Below are 14,266 nucleotides of genomic sequence, written 5' to 3' on the forward strand. Positions count from 1 at the left end.
CTCTGATTTATATTTGAGAGATTGTCTTGTGTCCTTCCCTTGTGTCTGGTTCATGGGCAGCCACCCCAAGTTGGCCGCTTGCGAGCCAATCTTGAAAGCAAGGGCTCGTGTTCCAGTTTGTGCATCCTTTTGTGTCTCTGGCACCGGGCATCGCTCTGATGAACCCGTTTCCCCTTCCTCTTGTGTCTCAGGTAAATCTCTCCTGGTTCTGTTATATTATCCTGGCAATGGATCAAAGATCCTCTTGCCCAGACCCAAAAACACCTTTGGGGTATATGTGTAAGGAGTATGGAACTAAATTGGGTCCAAAGAAGCAAAAGCGCTTAGTTAAATTGGCACATGCTTGGAATGGTTATACCTATGAAAACCCTGGGTTACAGTTTCCTGATAAAGGAACCTTTGATCCCGATAAATTAAATTACCTGAGGGGATTCTTAGAGATACCTAAGCCAAAGCAGATGAAATATTGGTACCTATGGGATAATGAAGCTTCAAAAAGAAAACAAAAATCTATTGAGACTAGTCTCAGAGACTCTAATGATAAATTAAAAAGGCAATTGGCTACATTAAAGGAGGAAAAATTGGCTCAGCCTCCTATAAAAGAGAAAAACCCTAGTGTTCCACCAGCTCCAAATGGCCCTCCAACATATAAAAACCTTTACCCTATTATGCCGGCGCCCAACTTTACCCGCACCCAAGAAGATACAGAAGACCTACTAGATTCCTAGGTACCTAGTCCTGTTCCTCCTCCTCCTGCCCAAATAGTCAACCCTGCTCCTCCTGCTGCTGCAGCTAGCTGTTCACCCACAGAGCCGCCAGCAAGCCTGCTTTCTCCCCCAGCTTCAATTAATTTAGACTCCGATGATGATGGCCTACCTAGTATGCGAGAAGTTAAGAAAAATTTAAAGGCTGAATTAAGACCCTTATACAAGGTGAAGAATATCCAAAGAGGTTCAAATGGGCAGACTGTAATAACCCTATATGCCCAAGAGGGAGGAAGATTGATTGTGACCACCTTCGGAGACCCGCAGTATTTTAAGTCAACTGTTCTCTGCCCATTGCGACAATACCCGCCTCAAATACCAGGAGGCCAATGGACTGTAGTTCATGTCCCTTGGACTGCTAGTGATATCACTACCTTTTGTAATACCTTTCCAAAACTCAGAGAAAGCCCTACTGATTTTAAAGATAAATTGCAGCAGGTCTTTAGTATTTACAGTCCCACTGTGTCTGATGTAAACTGGCTCTTAAATAGTCTGTTAAATCCAGAACAAAAATGACTCCGAATTGCAGAAACTAGGAATATTCCGGATGGCACCCTTTGGCCACAAAATGATTACAATTATGAAGAAAATCAAGGACTGCAAAATTTGCAAAATGCTAGAGCTACTTTGCTAAACGCCATTACCAGAGTAGCTCAGACTCATGTAGATTGGACAAAAGTAGAAATTGGCAAACAAAATCCTGACGAGCATCCAGCAGATTTTCAAACTCGACTTTGTGCAGCAATCCAAAGACATACCAGCATTGATCCTGCTGCAGACAACATGCGAGGGTTGATTGTTACCACCTATGTAAAGAATTTACAGCCGAAGTTACAAGAAAAATTACAGCAGTTGGTTCTAGGCTGGAAAGGAAAACAAATGACTGAAATTGTTCAGGCATGTATCGATTTATGGGAACAACAGCAGGCGGAAAAGGAAAAAAGAAAAGAACTTAAGACTAACCTAATGGCTTTGAAAATTCAAAATTTAGAACAAAAACGGCGTACTGATCCTCGCCCATACGCCCAACCTCACAAAGACTTTTATCCTGGGGCCCCAACGTCCAATCAGAGCTCTCACCCAAATTTTAGCTTCAGACCAAGTGCACCTCCTTTTCAGCTGCGTTCCCAACATGGACTGCGTCCAGATGATATTTGCAATTATTGCAAGCAAAGAGGACATTGGAAAACAAACTGCCCAAACCGGCCTCAACCAGTCCGCTCTCTAGCTTTCCACTCTCCAAACCCCCCCCAATGACGGTTTTCAGAGACTTCTGTATCTCCTGATTGTGCCTTGCTAAATTCTCTTGTAAAAGCCTCTGAAGACGCTAGTGTAACCATAGTGGTCAATGAACAACCTCATGATTTCTTAGTAGATACGGGAGCCTCTATGTCCACTATAAAGTGTGAGGAAGCTAAGGAACTTGTGCCTACAACTAAAATAGTTAATGCAATTGGACTAGGGGGTCAGGTCATTCCACATGTATACGCTAACCCTGCTCTAGTTAAAATAGGACCTCTGTCTGCTGAACATGCCTTTTTGTTAAGTCCTACTGCTCTGGTAAACTTGTTAGGAAGAGATTTGCTGTGTAAATTAGGTGCCACAATCTACTGTTCCCCTGAGGGTATATATTTAGATCTGCCTTCTGATCAGACCCCAAATTTAATGCTCTTGTTCTCTACAGACCCTGAGAATAACCAAATAGATGGAGACTCCTCCAACTCTCCATCTCTTTTGGACGTTCCAGAGTCCTTGTGGGCTTCCCACCTCAATGAAACGGGGAAACTCTTGAACATTGAGCCAGTTCAGTTAACATACAATGCATGCAAACCTTTTCCTGCAATAGAACAGTATCCCCTTTCCCGCAAAGCTGAAGAAGGTATCGCCCCGGTCATTGATGCTCTTTTGCAACAGGGTGTTTTAATCCCAACTCGCTCTCCCTGTAACACTCCTATCCTACCCGTGAAAAAGCCAGGGAAAACAGATGAGCATGGAAAACCTGTTTATCATTTTGTACAAGATTTAAGAAAAATTAATCAATTTGTTGTCCCTTCTCATCCTGTTGTGCCTAATCCCTCTACCATCCTTAGCATGATTCCCACCTCTGCTACTTTTTTTTCTGTTGTTGATTTACGTTCTGCTTTTTTCTCCATCCCAGTACACCCTGACTCCCAATTTCTTCTTGCATTTACCTACAAAGGAAGGCAATATACGTAGACATGTTTGCCTCAAAGGTTTACTGAAAGCCCTTCTATATTTTCTAAAGCGTTAAAAAAGGATTTAGATACTATAATTTTGCCTTGTAACTCAGTACTTATTCAGTATATTGATGATCTTATAGTTGCCTCGGAAACTGAAATTGCCTGTGTTACAGATACAATTCAGCTCCTGAAATGTTTAGCCCAACAAGGTCATAAAGCTTCTAAAGCTAAGTTGCAGTTTTGTCAGCCAAAAGTTATATATCTAGGGCACGAAATCTCCAAAGGACATAGACATCTAACTGCAGATCGTATTTCTGCTGTTCTTTCTCTCCCCAGACCCACTACTAAGAAGCAGCTCAAAGGATTTTTAGGCTCTGCATCTTATTGTCGGCAATGGATACCTAACTTTTCTTTACTAGCTAAACCCTTAAATGAGCTTACAAAGGATGGTTCTCCTAATAACCCTCTCCCGTGGACTGAGCACCATGAACAAGCCTTTGTTAACCTAAAAACTGCACTAGCCTCTGCACCAGCATTGGGACGCCCTGACTATGATAAACCCTTTACACTATACTGTCATGAAAGAGAAGGTGTTGCTACTGGAGTCCTAACCCAACCTTTTGGTTCTTCTTACAAACCAATTGCTTACTTTTCTTCCTTGCTTGACCCTGTTGCTTAAGGATTTCCACCTTGTTTGCGTGCTGTAGCTGCTGGTGCATCACTTTTAGAAAAATCAGCAGCTATAGTGTTAGGGTCTCCCCTTACCCTTGCTGTTCCCCATGCTGTCTCTGCCTTGTTAAATTGCAGGAAAACTCAACACTTGTCCTCTCCAAGGTTATCTTCTTATGAACGCACTATTCTAGCTGCTAATAATGTTACTATTGTTCGTTGTAATGTTTTAAACCCTGCTTCTCTTTTACCTTTACCGCACGATGGAGATACTACTGCATTACTCAGACAGATCAGGTATTTACCCCGCGTCCACATCCCAGAGATACACCTCTAGTTAACCCTGATTGTATTTTTTTTTGTAGACGGCTCATGCAAAAGAGACGTGACTGGGCAACTTCGTGCTGGGTTTGCCGTATGTTCACCACATGCAGTCATTGAAGCTCACAGTCTTCCTGGTATCCGGAGCGCGCAACAAGCATTGTGGATTCCTTACCTCTTCTGGGTCTCCTATTTCTCATGCTCCTTTAATTAATGCCTTGCTGGATGCTATTTTACTCCCTAAACAGATTTCCGTTATGCACTGTAAAGCTCATACAGGAGGTTCTGATGATGTGAGCCAAGGAAATGCTTGTGCAGATAAACATACGCAGCATGCAGCCCTTGATGGTACCCCACTTGCCAGTCCCTTTTGTTTAGTCCTTGATCTTTCAACCTCTAACATTTCTCTTCTCCAGGATGCAGCTCCAGAATCCGAAAAACATGCGTGGCTTTCTGCCGGCTGTATCTTACATTCTGATACCTTGTGGAAGTCTCCTGACGGGAGCATCATTGCCCCTAAAACCCTTGTCCCTCATCTTGCACGCGCATCCCATGAAATGGGACATGTGTGCAAAAGGGGGGTAGCAGAAAACATTTTAAGATACTGGTACGCACCCACTATACATGCAGTAGCGAAAAGGATCTCACAAACTTGTGCGATATGCTTGCAACATGGAATTAGCAAACCCACATATGTCCAGGCTAGTGCCACTCCCTGGTCTTATGGACCATTTCAAAACTTACAAGTAGATTTCATTGATTTACTGCCTAGCAAAGGGTTCAAGCATGTCCTTGTTATCGTGTGTCACTTCAGTGGGTGGACAGAAGCTTACCCCACTAGAAGAGCAGATGCAGTCTCTGTAGCAAAGGAATTAATGACCGAATTGATTCCACAATTTGGCATACCACTTACATTAGATTCAGATCAGGGACCGCATTTTACTTCTCAAATCCAAAAGGTTCTTAGTAAAGCTTTAGGATTTTCATGGAAATTTCATACACCCTATCATCCAGCAAGCTCAGGGAAGGTAGAACGCATTAACCAAGATATTAAATCAAAATTACCCAAACTTTGTAAACAAACTGGACTTTCTTGGCCTGACATTCTTCTGATTGTGCTAATGCACCTCAGGAACATGCCTAATAGAAAACATGGACTTACGCCATATGAAATTTTATTTGGTAGACCTATGAACGTGGGTTTAAACCCTATCATAGAGATTAAAGCAGTAGATCTGTTAGAAGGTCATGAAAGTGTGTTAAGTTATTGCAAAGGACTCATGAAGACTTTCAAAGCTTTATTTCCACAGGTCAGTGCAGCTTTACCCATTCCAACTGATGTTCCCTGCCATGCTTTGAGACCTGGTGAATGGGTTCTAGTAAAGGAATTTTGCCGAAAAGACTGCCTGCAACCCATACTGCCGTAAAGGTTGATGGAAGATCTGCCTGGATACACACATCTCATTGCAAAAGGACATTAACACCAAAGAAAGAAGAACAAATCAACCCAGAACCAGCCCAGCTGGAATTAGATCCCACTCAAAAGGAAACTGAGGAAGAAGGTCTTCAAGAAACGAGTGCAGATACCCCTCACCTTGTTGCACCCCCTCACAACTATAACCTTCGTCCTAGAAGACAAGCCAAGAAAAGGTAACTAATCAGTGTTATTAACACCAAGGTGAACTCAGACAACGAAACCCAGAAGAATTGCCTGCAGAGGCAAACCAAACAATACTTGCCAACATGACTGTTAAGTTTATTATGGCTACAGTGCTACTTAATGTAGCCGTATTAGGTGCCCCTAACACATACCTTGGTCTGCTACAAAAGGTATCAATAGCCCTAAACGTCTCAGATTGCTGGGTGTGTGGTCTTAGTCCTAGGGCTCATAGCGAAGGATTTCTTATGATACCTCGTCCCTTGAGTTTAGAAAGTTTAACTGTGCGGTGGGCAGACCCAAATAATGCCACTTGGACTGATGCAAGGTACCTTACGGTGATTCCTTTACAGGGAGAAATGTGTTGGGTACACAACTACTCCCAACAAAATTTTTATTCAGTGGGAAATAGTAGTTGTAAACATTATGATATGGGAAAAGGAGTGTGGATGAACAATCATACTAAAGAGAGAACATGGTGCCAAAGTTTTAATGGATGGTATAGCCCAAATAACCAGATTAGCGGAACTGGAGCAATATCCTGCAAACCAATGAAGTGGTCACGTATCACCATATGGGAATGTTTTATTTTAGGAGGCCATTGCTATAGAGATGGCACCATAAAGTCAGCATCTCCTGACAGTTTGGGAAGGCCATCTCCTATTGGAGGTCGGTTTACCCTAGACTGGTATGAAGGCTCCTTTAGTAATAACCAGGCCCTGCAAGGAACCTATTGGGTATGCGGGACTAAAGCCTACCATCAGCTACCACCAAATTGGTTCGCATCTTGTTATCTAGCCTGGCTAACCCCTCCAGTCAGAGTTACAAAAGTTCTGCCTCCAGGGCATCACCGAAATAAAAGAGAAAGCCCCGAGAGAGCAGATTGAGAACGAGATGCGATAGCTACCCTTGAAACTTATAAAAATCCTTCAACCGTGGGAAAATGAATAGGGTGTTCTGTAGCAGGAATATTTCCACTAGTTACCGGTCCAGCTGTCTCCTGTTTGGGAAGATATACCCTGCAACTACAAGCGGTAGTTGAAATATTGGCCCTAGAAACTGAAACTGCCATAACCAGTCTGGGAAACGCTATAAAGATCATAGCCCGAAATCAAGATAATTTACGACTAATGGTTATGCAGAACCGATTAGCCCTTGACTATGTTTTAGCATCTGAAGGGGGTGCCTGTGCTGTAATAGGCCAAGAGTGTTGCACTTATGTAAATAGTACCTTTGACTTAGTAGAAAACCAAGTTAATAATGCGATGGTTCATGCTGCAAAAGCCGCTGAAGCAGCCTTCGTTCCCAAAGTTTCTTCAGTAGATTGGTTTGCTTGGTTAGATCCTAGGGGATTATTCAAAGGTCTGCTTGGGAAAATAATGTCTGCTTTGTGTATGGTTTTAATTTTAGGGTTAAGTTTGTATGTGATTGTGCAGCTAGTTTTATGTTGCACAAAGTTGTGTCTTAAAAAGGCTGAACAAACTATCTAAAGAAATGGTTAAAAACATGGTGTTAGAACTAAGAAATAATCAAATAAAGCAAGAGAAACTATGGACAGACCTGTGCCAAATAGAAATAGAGTGATCCTCCTTCGGAAGGATCAAATGGGTGAAATGAAGGGGAAAAACAAAATGGTTCCAGTCTGCCATTTTGTTTGTGAGCAAGTCATGTAGCCAGGTCATGACCTTGCTGTTACAGACTGGTTTAAACTAGTTTTTTTTTTTCTCCAGTAACAAGTTGAAGACATGTGCAGACTTGTCTGAGTGATGGCTAATGTTGATTGGTTTATACTGTTGCTATGCTTATGACGTCACGTTTTCTATATTACCGCCTCACTGCCTATGCTCAGAGTCAGACCTCATGGCAAAATTCTGAATTCGTGTATGACACTGACCAGGAATGCTTTCTTTATTAAACTAAGTCTTTAAATTTCAATCGGCTGGTTCATTTGAGCCTCCACCCAACGAACCAGGGGACGAAGTTTTCCCCTACACTGCCCAAGGGAGCCCATCGCCCCAGACGCTCTTTCTTTCCCCAGGAGCTGAAAGGCCCCTGCGGGTACCGGCACCAGCAGGTGAGTGGGTTCCAGTGGGGCGGGGGGCTGTGAGGAGACCATGTGGGCTAGGTGATGGCTGCATGGCGGGGTGGACCAGAGGGACAATCCTGGGGTTGGGGGATGGAGGACAAAGGCAGGGACAGAGGGACAGATGGGGCAAGAGGTGGCTCCATCGCAGACAGATGGGCAGTGGCGTGAGGCCTCTCTAACCTGCACGGTCTCCTTTGCTGCAGCTGGAGCTGAAGGTGCTGCGGGCCCACCTGGCAGCCCAGGAACAGGACACAGAGGTACTCCTGTCCCGGTAGGTGTGGGGCTGGGAGGGACCGGGCTGTTCCCGGGGTGTGGCGCAGGGCTTGGGGCTGAACCCAGGGCCCGTCCCTGCTTCTGCGCGACTCTCTCTTTGGGGAAGGGCTGTTTTGTGGGACGGCGTCGTCAGTCTCCCTGAGCCCAAAAATGTGTTTTGTCACCACAGTGCTTGGCAAAGGGAAGAGGAGCTCCTGGTGAGTTTGGTGGGGCTGAGGCCGGCAGGGCCGTGGGGCAAGGGAGGGAGCAGGCTGAGGCTGAGCTTGGCCAGCTGGGTAAATCCAAGAGGATGTGAAAGCAGGGAACAGAGTCCTGGCACCTTGCATGTGGGGACAGGTGGGGCCTGGCTGGTGCCTCAGGCTGTGTCGCTGTTGGGTGCTGAGGCCTGATATGCTCGGTGCAGCCATGGGCATGATGTGATGGGCTGGGGCGATTCTGGTGCAGACTCAAGTGGAGGAGCTCAGGAGGGAGAATTGCGCCCTGGTGCTGGCCCTCCAGGGGCAGAGGAAGTAGGGCCATGACATGGAGGACCGCCCCATGGAGGTGAGCCTGCCCTGTATGCCCCTGCCCAGGGAGAGGGGGAGTGTGTGTGTGCCTGTGTGTGCCCAGGGAAGGCTGTGCCCCACTGTACCAGGCCTGCACTCGAGGGGCCGGGTGCTGCCCTGGCTCTGTGGGTGGAGGTCTTGTGTGTGCAGTGCTGGGCACCATGTGAGCCTTGCGGGTGTCACACTGTAGGACTGGTGGGGTGATAGGTCTGTGCTGCACCGACCTCCCCTGCTTCATGGATGGCTGTCCCCTGCCATAGCCGCCCCCCATCCTCTGCCAGGGGCCAGCTCTGGGCCAGGGGCTTGCATTTTGTCCTCACTGCCGTATGCTTTCTCCTTTGCAACAGCCTCCCGTGGAGGGGACAGCGGAGGTGTGCTGCCCAGCCTGGGAGGCATAAGTGGGGCACAGAGAGGGGAGTGTGAGGTGCGGGGCCCTCATGGGTAACTCATGGGCGGTGGGGCAGGCTCTGCAGTGCTGCAAGTGGTGCTTCTCACATCTTGGGGGCTTGTTCCTTCCCGGGTGCTGGCGGGGATGAATTCAGTCTGGGATCCATTTCTGACCAGTTCCTTTCTGTGCAATCAGGAGCATTAGCACCCACCAGGACAAGGGGGCAGGGTCCCAAGTGCATGCTGGGACCCAGACCATCCTTCCCCCAAGACCAGAAGCCAGCACCCAGGCAGAGGGCCCCCACCTGGTGCACACCAGCACCCAAACCAGGGCCCTCTGCCTGGGTGATGTGGGTGCACAGAGGCTCGCTGTCCAAATCCAGGAGGACACAGGGAGAGGTATGGTGCTTTTCATGTTGTCAGGGTATGGGGGCACTGGGGGTGTCACACACAGTGTTTCCACTGCAGGGCAGGCTGGCGGGGCTGGGATCCAGGGTGTTTGCAGGTCGGGGAGGGCCTGTTGGTCTTGAATTCAGTCCATGACCCATCTCTGAGCAGTTGCTTCTTGTGCAATCAGGTGGAAACGCCCCTCCAAGATCATGGAGCAGGGGACACAGACCGCTCCTCTTCCCCCTACAATGGAGGCCAGCACCCAGGCAGAGGACACCTAGACACGGGGACACCTCCACCCAGTGTAGGGCCCTCTGCCTGGTAGATGTGGGCTGTGACCCCCCGCCACACTTGTCAGTGAAGACAATTGAATTTCAAGGTCCAAAAAAACCGGGACAGCGTGAAAGGTACGATGCTTTCCCTAGTTTGTTTTGCCTTTTTTAAAAAATGTTTTCTGTTCCAAGACATATGAGCCAGATCCAAGAGTTAGTCCAGTTGTGTCTATGCAGATGGCAGGCAGGAACCAGGGCTAGGCGCAGGCAGCATAGGGAGGAAGGGAGATGGATGTGATAGGACGCCCAGGGCTGGTCCCTGGTGCGGAGGCAGCGATGGAGAGAGGGGAGGCCTGGGCATGGGGTGGCGGCAGTGGCCGGAGCCTGGTGGTTTGGGGTGAATGCGAGGTGACCAGTGTCTCTGCCTCCCACCCCCAGGCCTGACACTGGCGGAGGGGAGGAGGGGAAGGTCGGGGGCAGCCAGAAGCTGAGTGTCCCCCCTGCACCCCAGCCAGCCCCAGGCCTGAGGGGCTGCCCCTCCACCAGCCCACATGATGACCGGGTGCCCCCTGCCTCCAGGCCGCTCAGGATGACCTGTCCTGCCTCCGCCAGGGCCCTAGTGCCCCGGACAGACCGGCTATCTCCTGAGTTGGCCCCTCATTGCCCACCTCTGGGCCCTAAGGTTTGAGCTCAGCGCTATGGTCCAGGCCAGGCCTGCTGGGACAGAAACCCCGCTGAGCCACGTTCAGAGCCACATCCTGCTCCCTGCTGGGGAGATGCTCCTTTACCCCGTGGTTGTTCCCGGGGGTGAGCGGAGGAGCCGCACACTGAACTTTCCCTGACTCTGCCCTTCTCCCGCAGGTTCCAGCTCACCTGGCTGCTCCCCTGCTGCTTCACCCAACGGAGGTGAAGCCCTGCACTCCTCCCCTCCCCGCCCACCCCTGTTGTCCCCTCCCTACGTCCATCGTCCCCTGCCTGATCTGGGATGGGCCCAACTGGACTGGCTGACGTGTGGAAGAGAGACGTATTGGTTCTGTGACATGATTCTCTTCTCCTGATGCCAAGAGGAACCCCTCTCCAGGAAACCTCTGGATTGCAGGGTCTGACCCAAGACTGGGAGGAGATGGCTGCTCTCCACAGTATGCTCTCCCTGCACAATAAGCAGGGCGAGGGACTGGAGTCTCCAGTAACTTGCATAGGTTGTCTCACTGCACCAGGGCAGCTTTGGCTTTCACAAGCAGCTTTGAAGGTCCAGTCATCAGTTGGGATGCCTCTGTCCCTGCAGATAGCCCTTGACATTCTGAGCGCTTTCGAAGCCAAGCCCCAAGTGTCTTCCATGGGAGAAAGATGCAAAATCGCCCCAAGCCTTCCAACAGATGAATGAGTCTGAAATGTGGTGTTGCACTTCCATGGTACTTGTAAGATCCTAGAAAGACCAGCAATGAACTGCAGCATACCACAAGTACCTGAAGACTGGGGTTGTGAAGGGAGCAAGAAAATGGCAGGTTTTGTGACATGCACAAGGGAGAACCCAGATGTGATTTACTTGCCTAGTGTGCTGGTGTGGGAAATATGCTAAGATGCATGCCAGCTGTGGGGTTCCCTCCTGGGGAGCTGCCTTTCCTTCAGGAACCTGTGCAAAACACCAGCCTGCCAAGAACAAGACTACCCAGCTAATCTGTCATCGTTACGGCGGTGCCAAACTCTGCCTGCAAATGCGTGCGAGTAGTTCCCGGCACTTGTCTCTAATTGTGATCTAGTCATCTTTCCCATTTATAGCTGTTTCCACTGTTTTCAGATGCCTGTTTTCTTGCTGGGCTTGCCAGTTTTTGGAGGATGGCCTGCAGCTTTAGACCATTTGTCTGATGGTGTTGTGACATAACATCAGTACATTAGGCCAAATTTAGTGCTGCTGTGCAAGACCACCATCACGTCCCAGGACAGGTGTGCCTGCGTGACATTCTTTGGCCCTGAAATCATTCTGCAGTTGGTAAAATCCTCAGGGCTGTTCAGAACAGGATGAGCAAGCCTCTGTTTTCATAATCCTTGTATGCTTCTGGCATCCCATGGGTACAGCCTGGAAGTCTGTAGAGCTCCTTAGCTCAAGTGTCTTCTCACAGTTACAATCCACCTCTATTTGTCTCTCACCTGAGATGCTAGTACTGTCCAGTAGAAAGATGATGTCATTATCCATAAGGGTCTGCCATAGTTTAAGTCACAAGTGCTAGCTGTACTATCAATTATTATCTGATCTGTACATGCTAGTTGTAGACATGGATGCGCCACATTACATCAGATATATTCTAACCCTATGTTTCTATTCAGCGATATGCCTTCATCTAATACTGCAATTTCTGTCAGGCCTTGTGAGCTGAGCAGTCACTTTTTGGGTGGGAGCCCAAGGATGCCTATATACTGTAGGAAGCAGTCTTGGTAATTCAGTCGGCGGCAGTCCTAGTAAGCAGGGTTGACCTAGGTGCCCTTCATGGTGCCAGGGGGCATTGAGCTGCTGTTGTGAATTGTGGAGCTGAGCTACCACCTGTGTGGCCATTAAAGAGCTTTTGCCGGTTTACGTGAGAGTAACCCCCATGCCATGGCCAGGCTCTGCTTTGGGTAACTACAGTCTGAAACCTGGGTCCCCCAGGAGTTTCAGTTTGATGCAACATCCTTTTTCCCTTATTGTCCCTTGTCGCTGAGCTTTGTATCATTGCAGTTGGCTGCATCCACAGGGGCAATGGTAGCTCGCCAGTAGGTGATGCGATTCATGTCTGAAGTTGGTGAGCCCATATCATCCTGAAAATGATTTGGGATGAACAACAGCTGTTTAATTGTAAAGCTCTGCCCAGTGCCCCGAGTTTTCAAGATGACTTCCTCTGGGATTCGTGCACAGAACCCACATCTCGCGTCAGAGACAAACTGCAGGCCTATAATGACACTGCCATGGAAGAGGTTTACCCTTTTGTGTTTTTCAGCTCAGTTATAAGTATAAAAAGATCCAGGCAAGCATTGTGTCCTTTTACCACAGATAACTGTCCCCTTAGTCAGGGAATGCGTCACACACTCAGCTGAAAAAAAAGAGTACTGTTTAAAATGATATCCAGTAGATTTGAATTAGAAAAATAGATTTGTACTAGAAAACCCAATAGATTTTTATTAGAAAAATGCACCCCAGAAAGTTAACTTGTTTTCCCTCTATTTTTATGCTTTTATGCCTTTGTTTATGTAAAGGGTCCTTGGCATAGGTGAAGGTTGCTGGCTTGAGAAGTTGGGGGCCAGGAGAGGCGGGCTGGTCAGCTGAGCAGCCACGTTTCACTTTTGGCTTGGAATGGTTTTTATTTGACAAGGCAAAAATATGCTGTCGCAGGGCACCTCGGTGCCTGCTCCTAGAGAGTGGAAACTGCCAGGGAGAGAGAGAGCGAGCCCTGGCAGGACATAACGAGCCCAGCTGTGGGTTGTCAGGGATAGAGCACCGCTGCGGGTTGCCGGGGCATCTAGGGAGGGCCAGCTGTCTGCAGGAGGCAGGGCCTGGTCCTTATAAAGCCCAGGGCTGAGGCCAGGCTGAGCAGCCGGAGGGGCAGGGGCAGGGGCAGGGGCAGGGGCAGGGGCAGGGGCTGGGGCTGGGGCTGGGGCTGGGGCTGGCGCTCCTGGAGCTAGGATGCGAGCATTACAGGAACCGCTCTAGCTGGGTGAAGGATGGCAACCTGGAGAGGTTTGATCACCATGGTTCTGCCAGGAGGCTTTGTGTTTGAGTTATAGCCAGGAGGCTCGAGTTTATGTTCGGCTTTGATATTACACCGGTGGTTTGGGTGAGGCTATAGTAGTAGGAGGAGGCTTCATAGGGACCCACAGGGGGTGGGAGCCTGGCGCCAGTGAGGGCGCAGTATTCTAAGGGGGAACCCCAGTGGTATGGGAACCCCGGCACCAGTGAGGGCACAACTTGCGGGGTGCGTAGACCCCAGCCCCAGAGAGGGGCGGCTTTGAGAAGCCCCAGCACGGGCACGACAAGCCCCAGAGGGGGGGCAGTGTTATTAGGAAGCCCAATAGGGGCCCAGCGAGCCCTAGAGAGGGGGCAATATTATTAGGAAGCCCAGTGCGGGCGCAGGGAGCCTCTGAAGAAGGACTAGTGCGGCAATAAACCCCGGAGCAGGGTGGTGCGCTGCGGTTGCCCCCAGCGAGAGGGGGTAGTGGCGCGGTGAGCCCTGGGAGAAGGGGGTAGCAGTGCGGTGGGCCCGAGAGTCAGGGGGTGTTGCCGAGAAGTCCCCAGAGTGGGCGCAGAGAGCCCCAGACAGGGGGCTGTATTTTAGAAGTCCGAGTTCGGGCGACATTGCAGGGAAAGCCCCAGGAGGGGGCACTATTGTAAAGGCCCCAGACAGGGGGCAACACTATAGAGAAGGCCCCAGAAAGGGGCAACATTACAGGGAGGCCCCGAGTGGGCTCAGAGAGCCCAAGAGAGGGCAGTACAGCAGAGGAGGCCCCAGAGAGCGGGCGAGAGTACGTAGAGGAGGCCCGAGAGACAGGCAGTATATATAGAGAGAGAGACATACCAGCGTCTATCCCATCAGCGAGGCTTGGGGCGTGGTATTAGGGGTTGGTAGGAGCCACGCGTAGCCCATAAGGCTAGGGTGCCTGGACAGCACCCAGTATACACGGAGACCCCTGGTGGGTCCAGGAGAACGCAGGGACGGAGGTCCCAGCTAACCG

The 14,266-nt window shown here is 49.3% G+C and overlaps 1 protein-coding gene across 6 annotated transcripts; it reads left to right on the plus strand.

Annotated features, from left to right (window-relative positions):
- The first annotated feature begins 221 nt into the window (after positions 1 to 221).
- LOC132244771 (uncharacterized) lies at positions 222 to 13,139 on the plus strand. 6 transcript variants are annotated; one of them, XM_059717204.1, is made up of 6 exons: positions 222 to 7,686; positions 7,902 to 7,969; positions 8,141 to 8,168; positions 8,416 to 9,302; positions 9,481 to 9,700; positions 10,427 to 13,139. In XM_059717204.1, the coding sequence occupies exon 1, from the start codon at positions 4,063 to 4,065 to the stop codon at positions 5,380 to 5,382; it is 1,320 nt and encodes a 439-aa protein (XP_059573187.1). In that variant the 5' UTR covers positions 222 to 4,062; the 3' UTR covers positions 5,383 to 7,686; positions 7,902 to 7,969; positions 8,141 to 8,168; positions 8,416 to 9,302; positions 9,481 to 9,700; positions 10,427 to 13,139. The 6 variants fall into 6 exon arrangements, with proteins under 6 accessions (XP_059573187.1, XP_059573185.1, XP_059573186.1 ...); XM_059717202.1 differs by having other exon boundaries at positions 7,902 to 8,940; positions 9,100 to 9,302; XM_059717203.1 differs by having other exon boundaries at positions 7,902 to 8,514; positions 8,864 to 9,302.
- Positions 13,140 to 14,266: the final 1,127 nt, after the last annotated feature.

Source organism: Alligator mississippiensis, chromosome 14 (genome assembly GCF_030867095.1).
Source record: "Alligator mississippiensis isolate rAllMis1 chromosome 14, rAllMis1, whole genome shotgun sequence".
Taxonomy (NCBI): domain Eukaryota; kingdom Metazoa; phylum Chordata; order Crocodylia; family Alligatoridae; genus Alligator; species Alligator mississippiensis.

What these genes read in the sequence shown, in the direction of transcription:
- LOC132244771 (XM_059717200.1), top strand. Translation starts at nt 4,063, where the DNA reads ATGCAGTCATTGAAGCTCACAGTCTTCCTGGTATCCGGAGCGCGCAAC.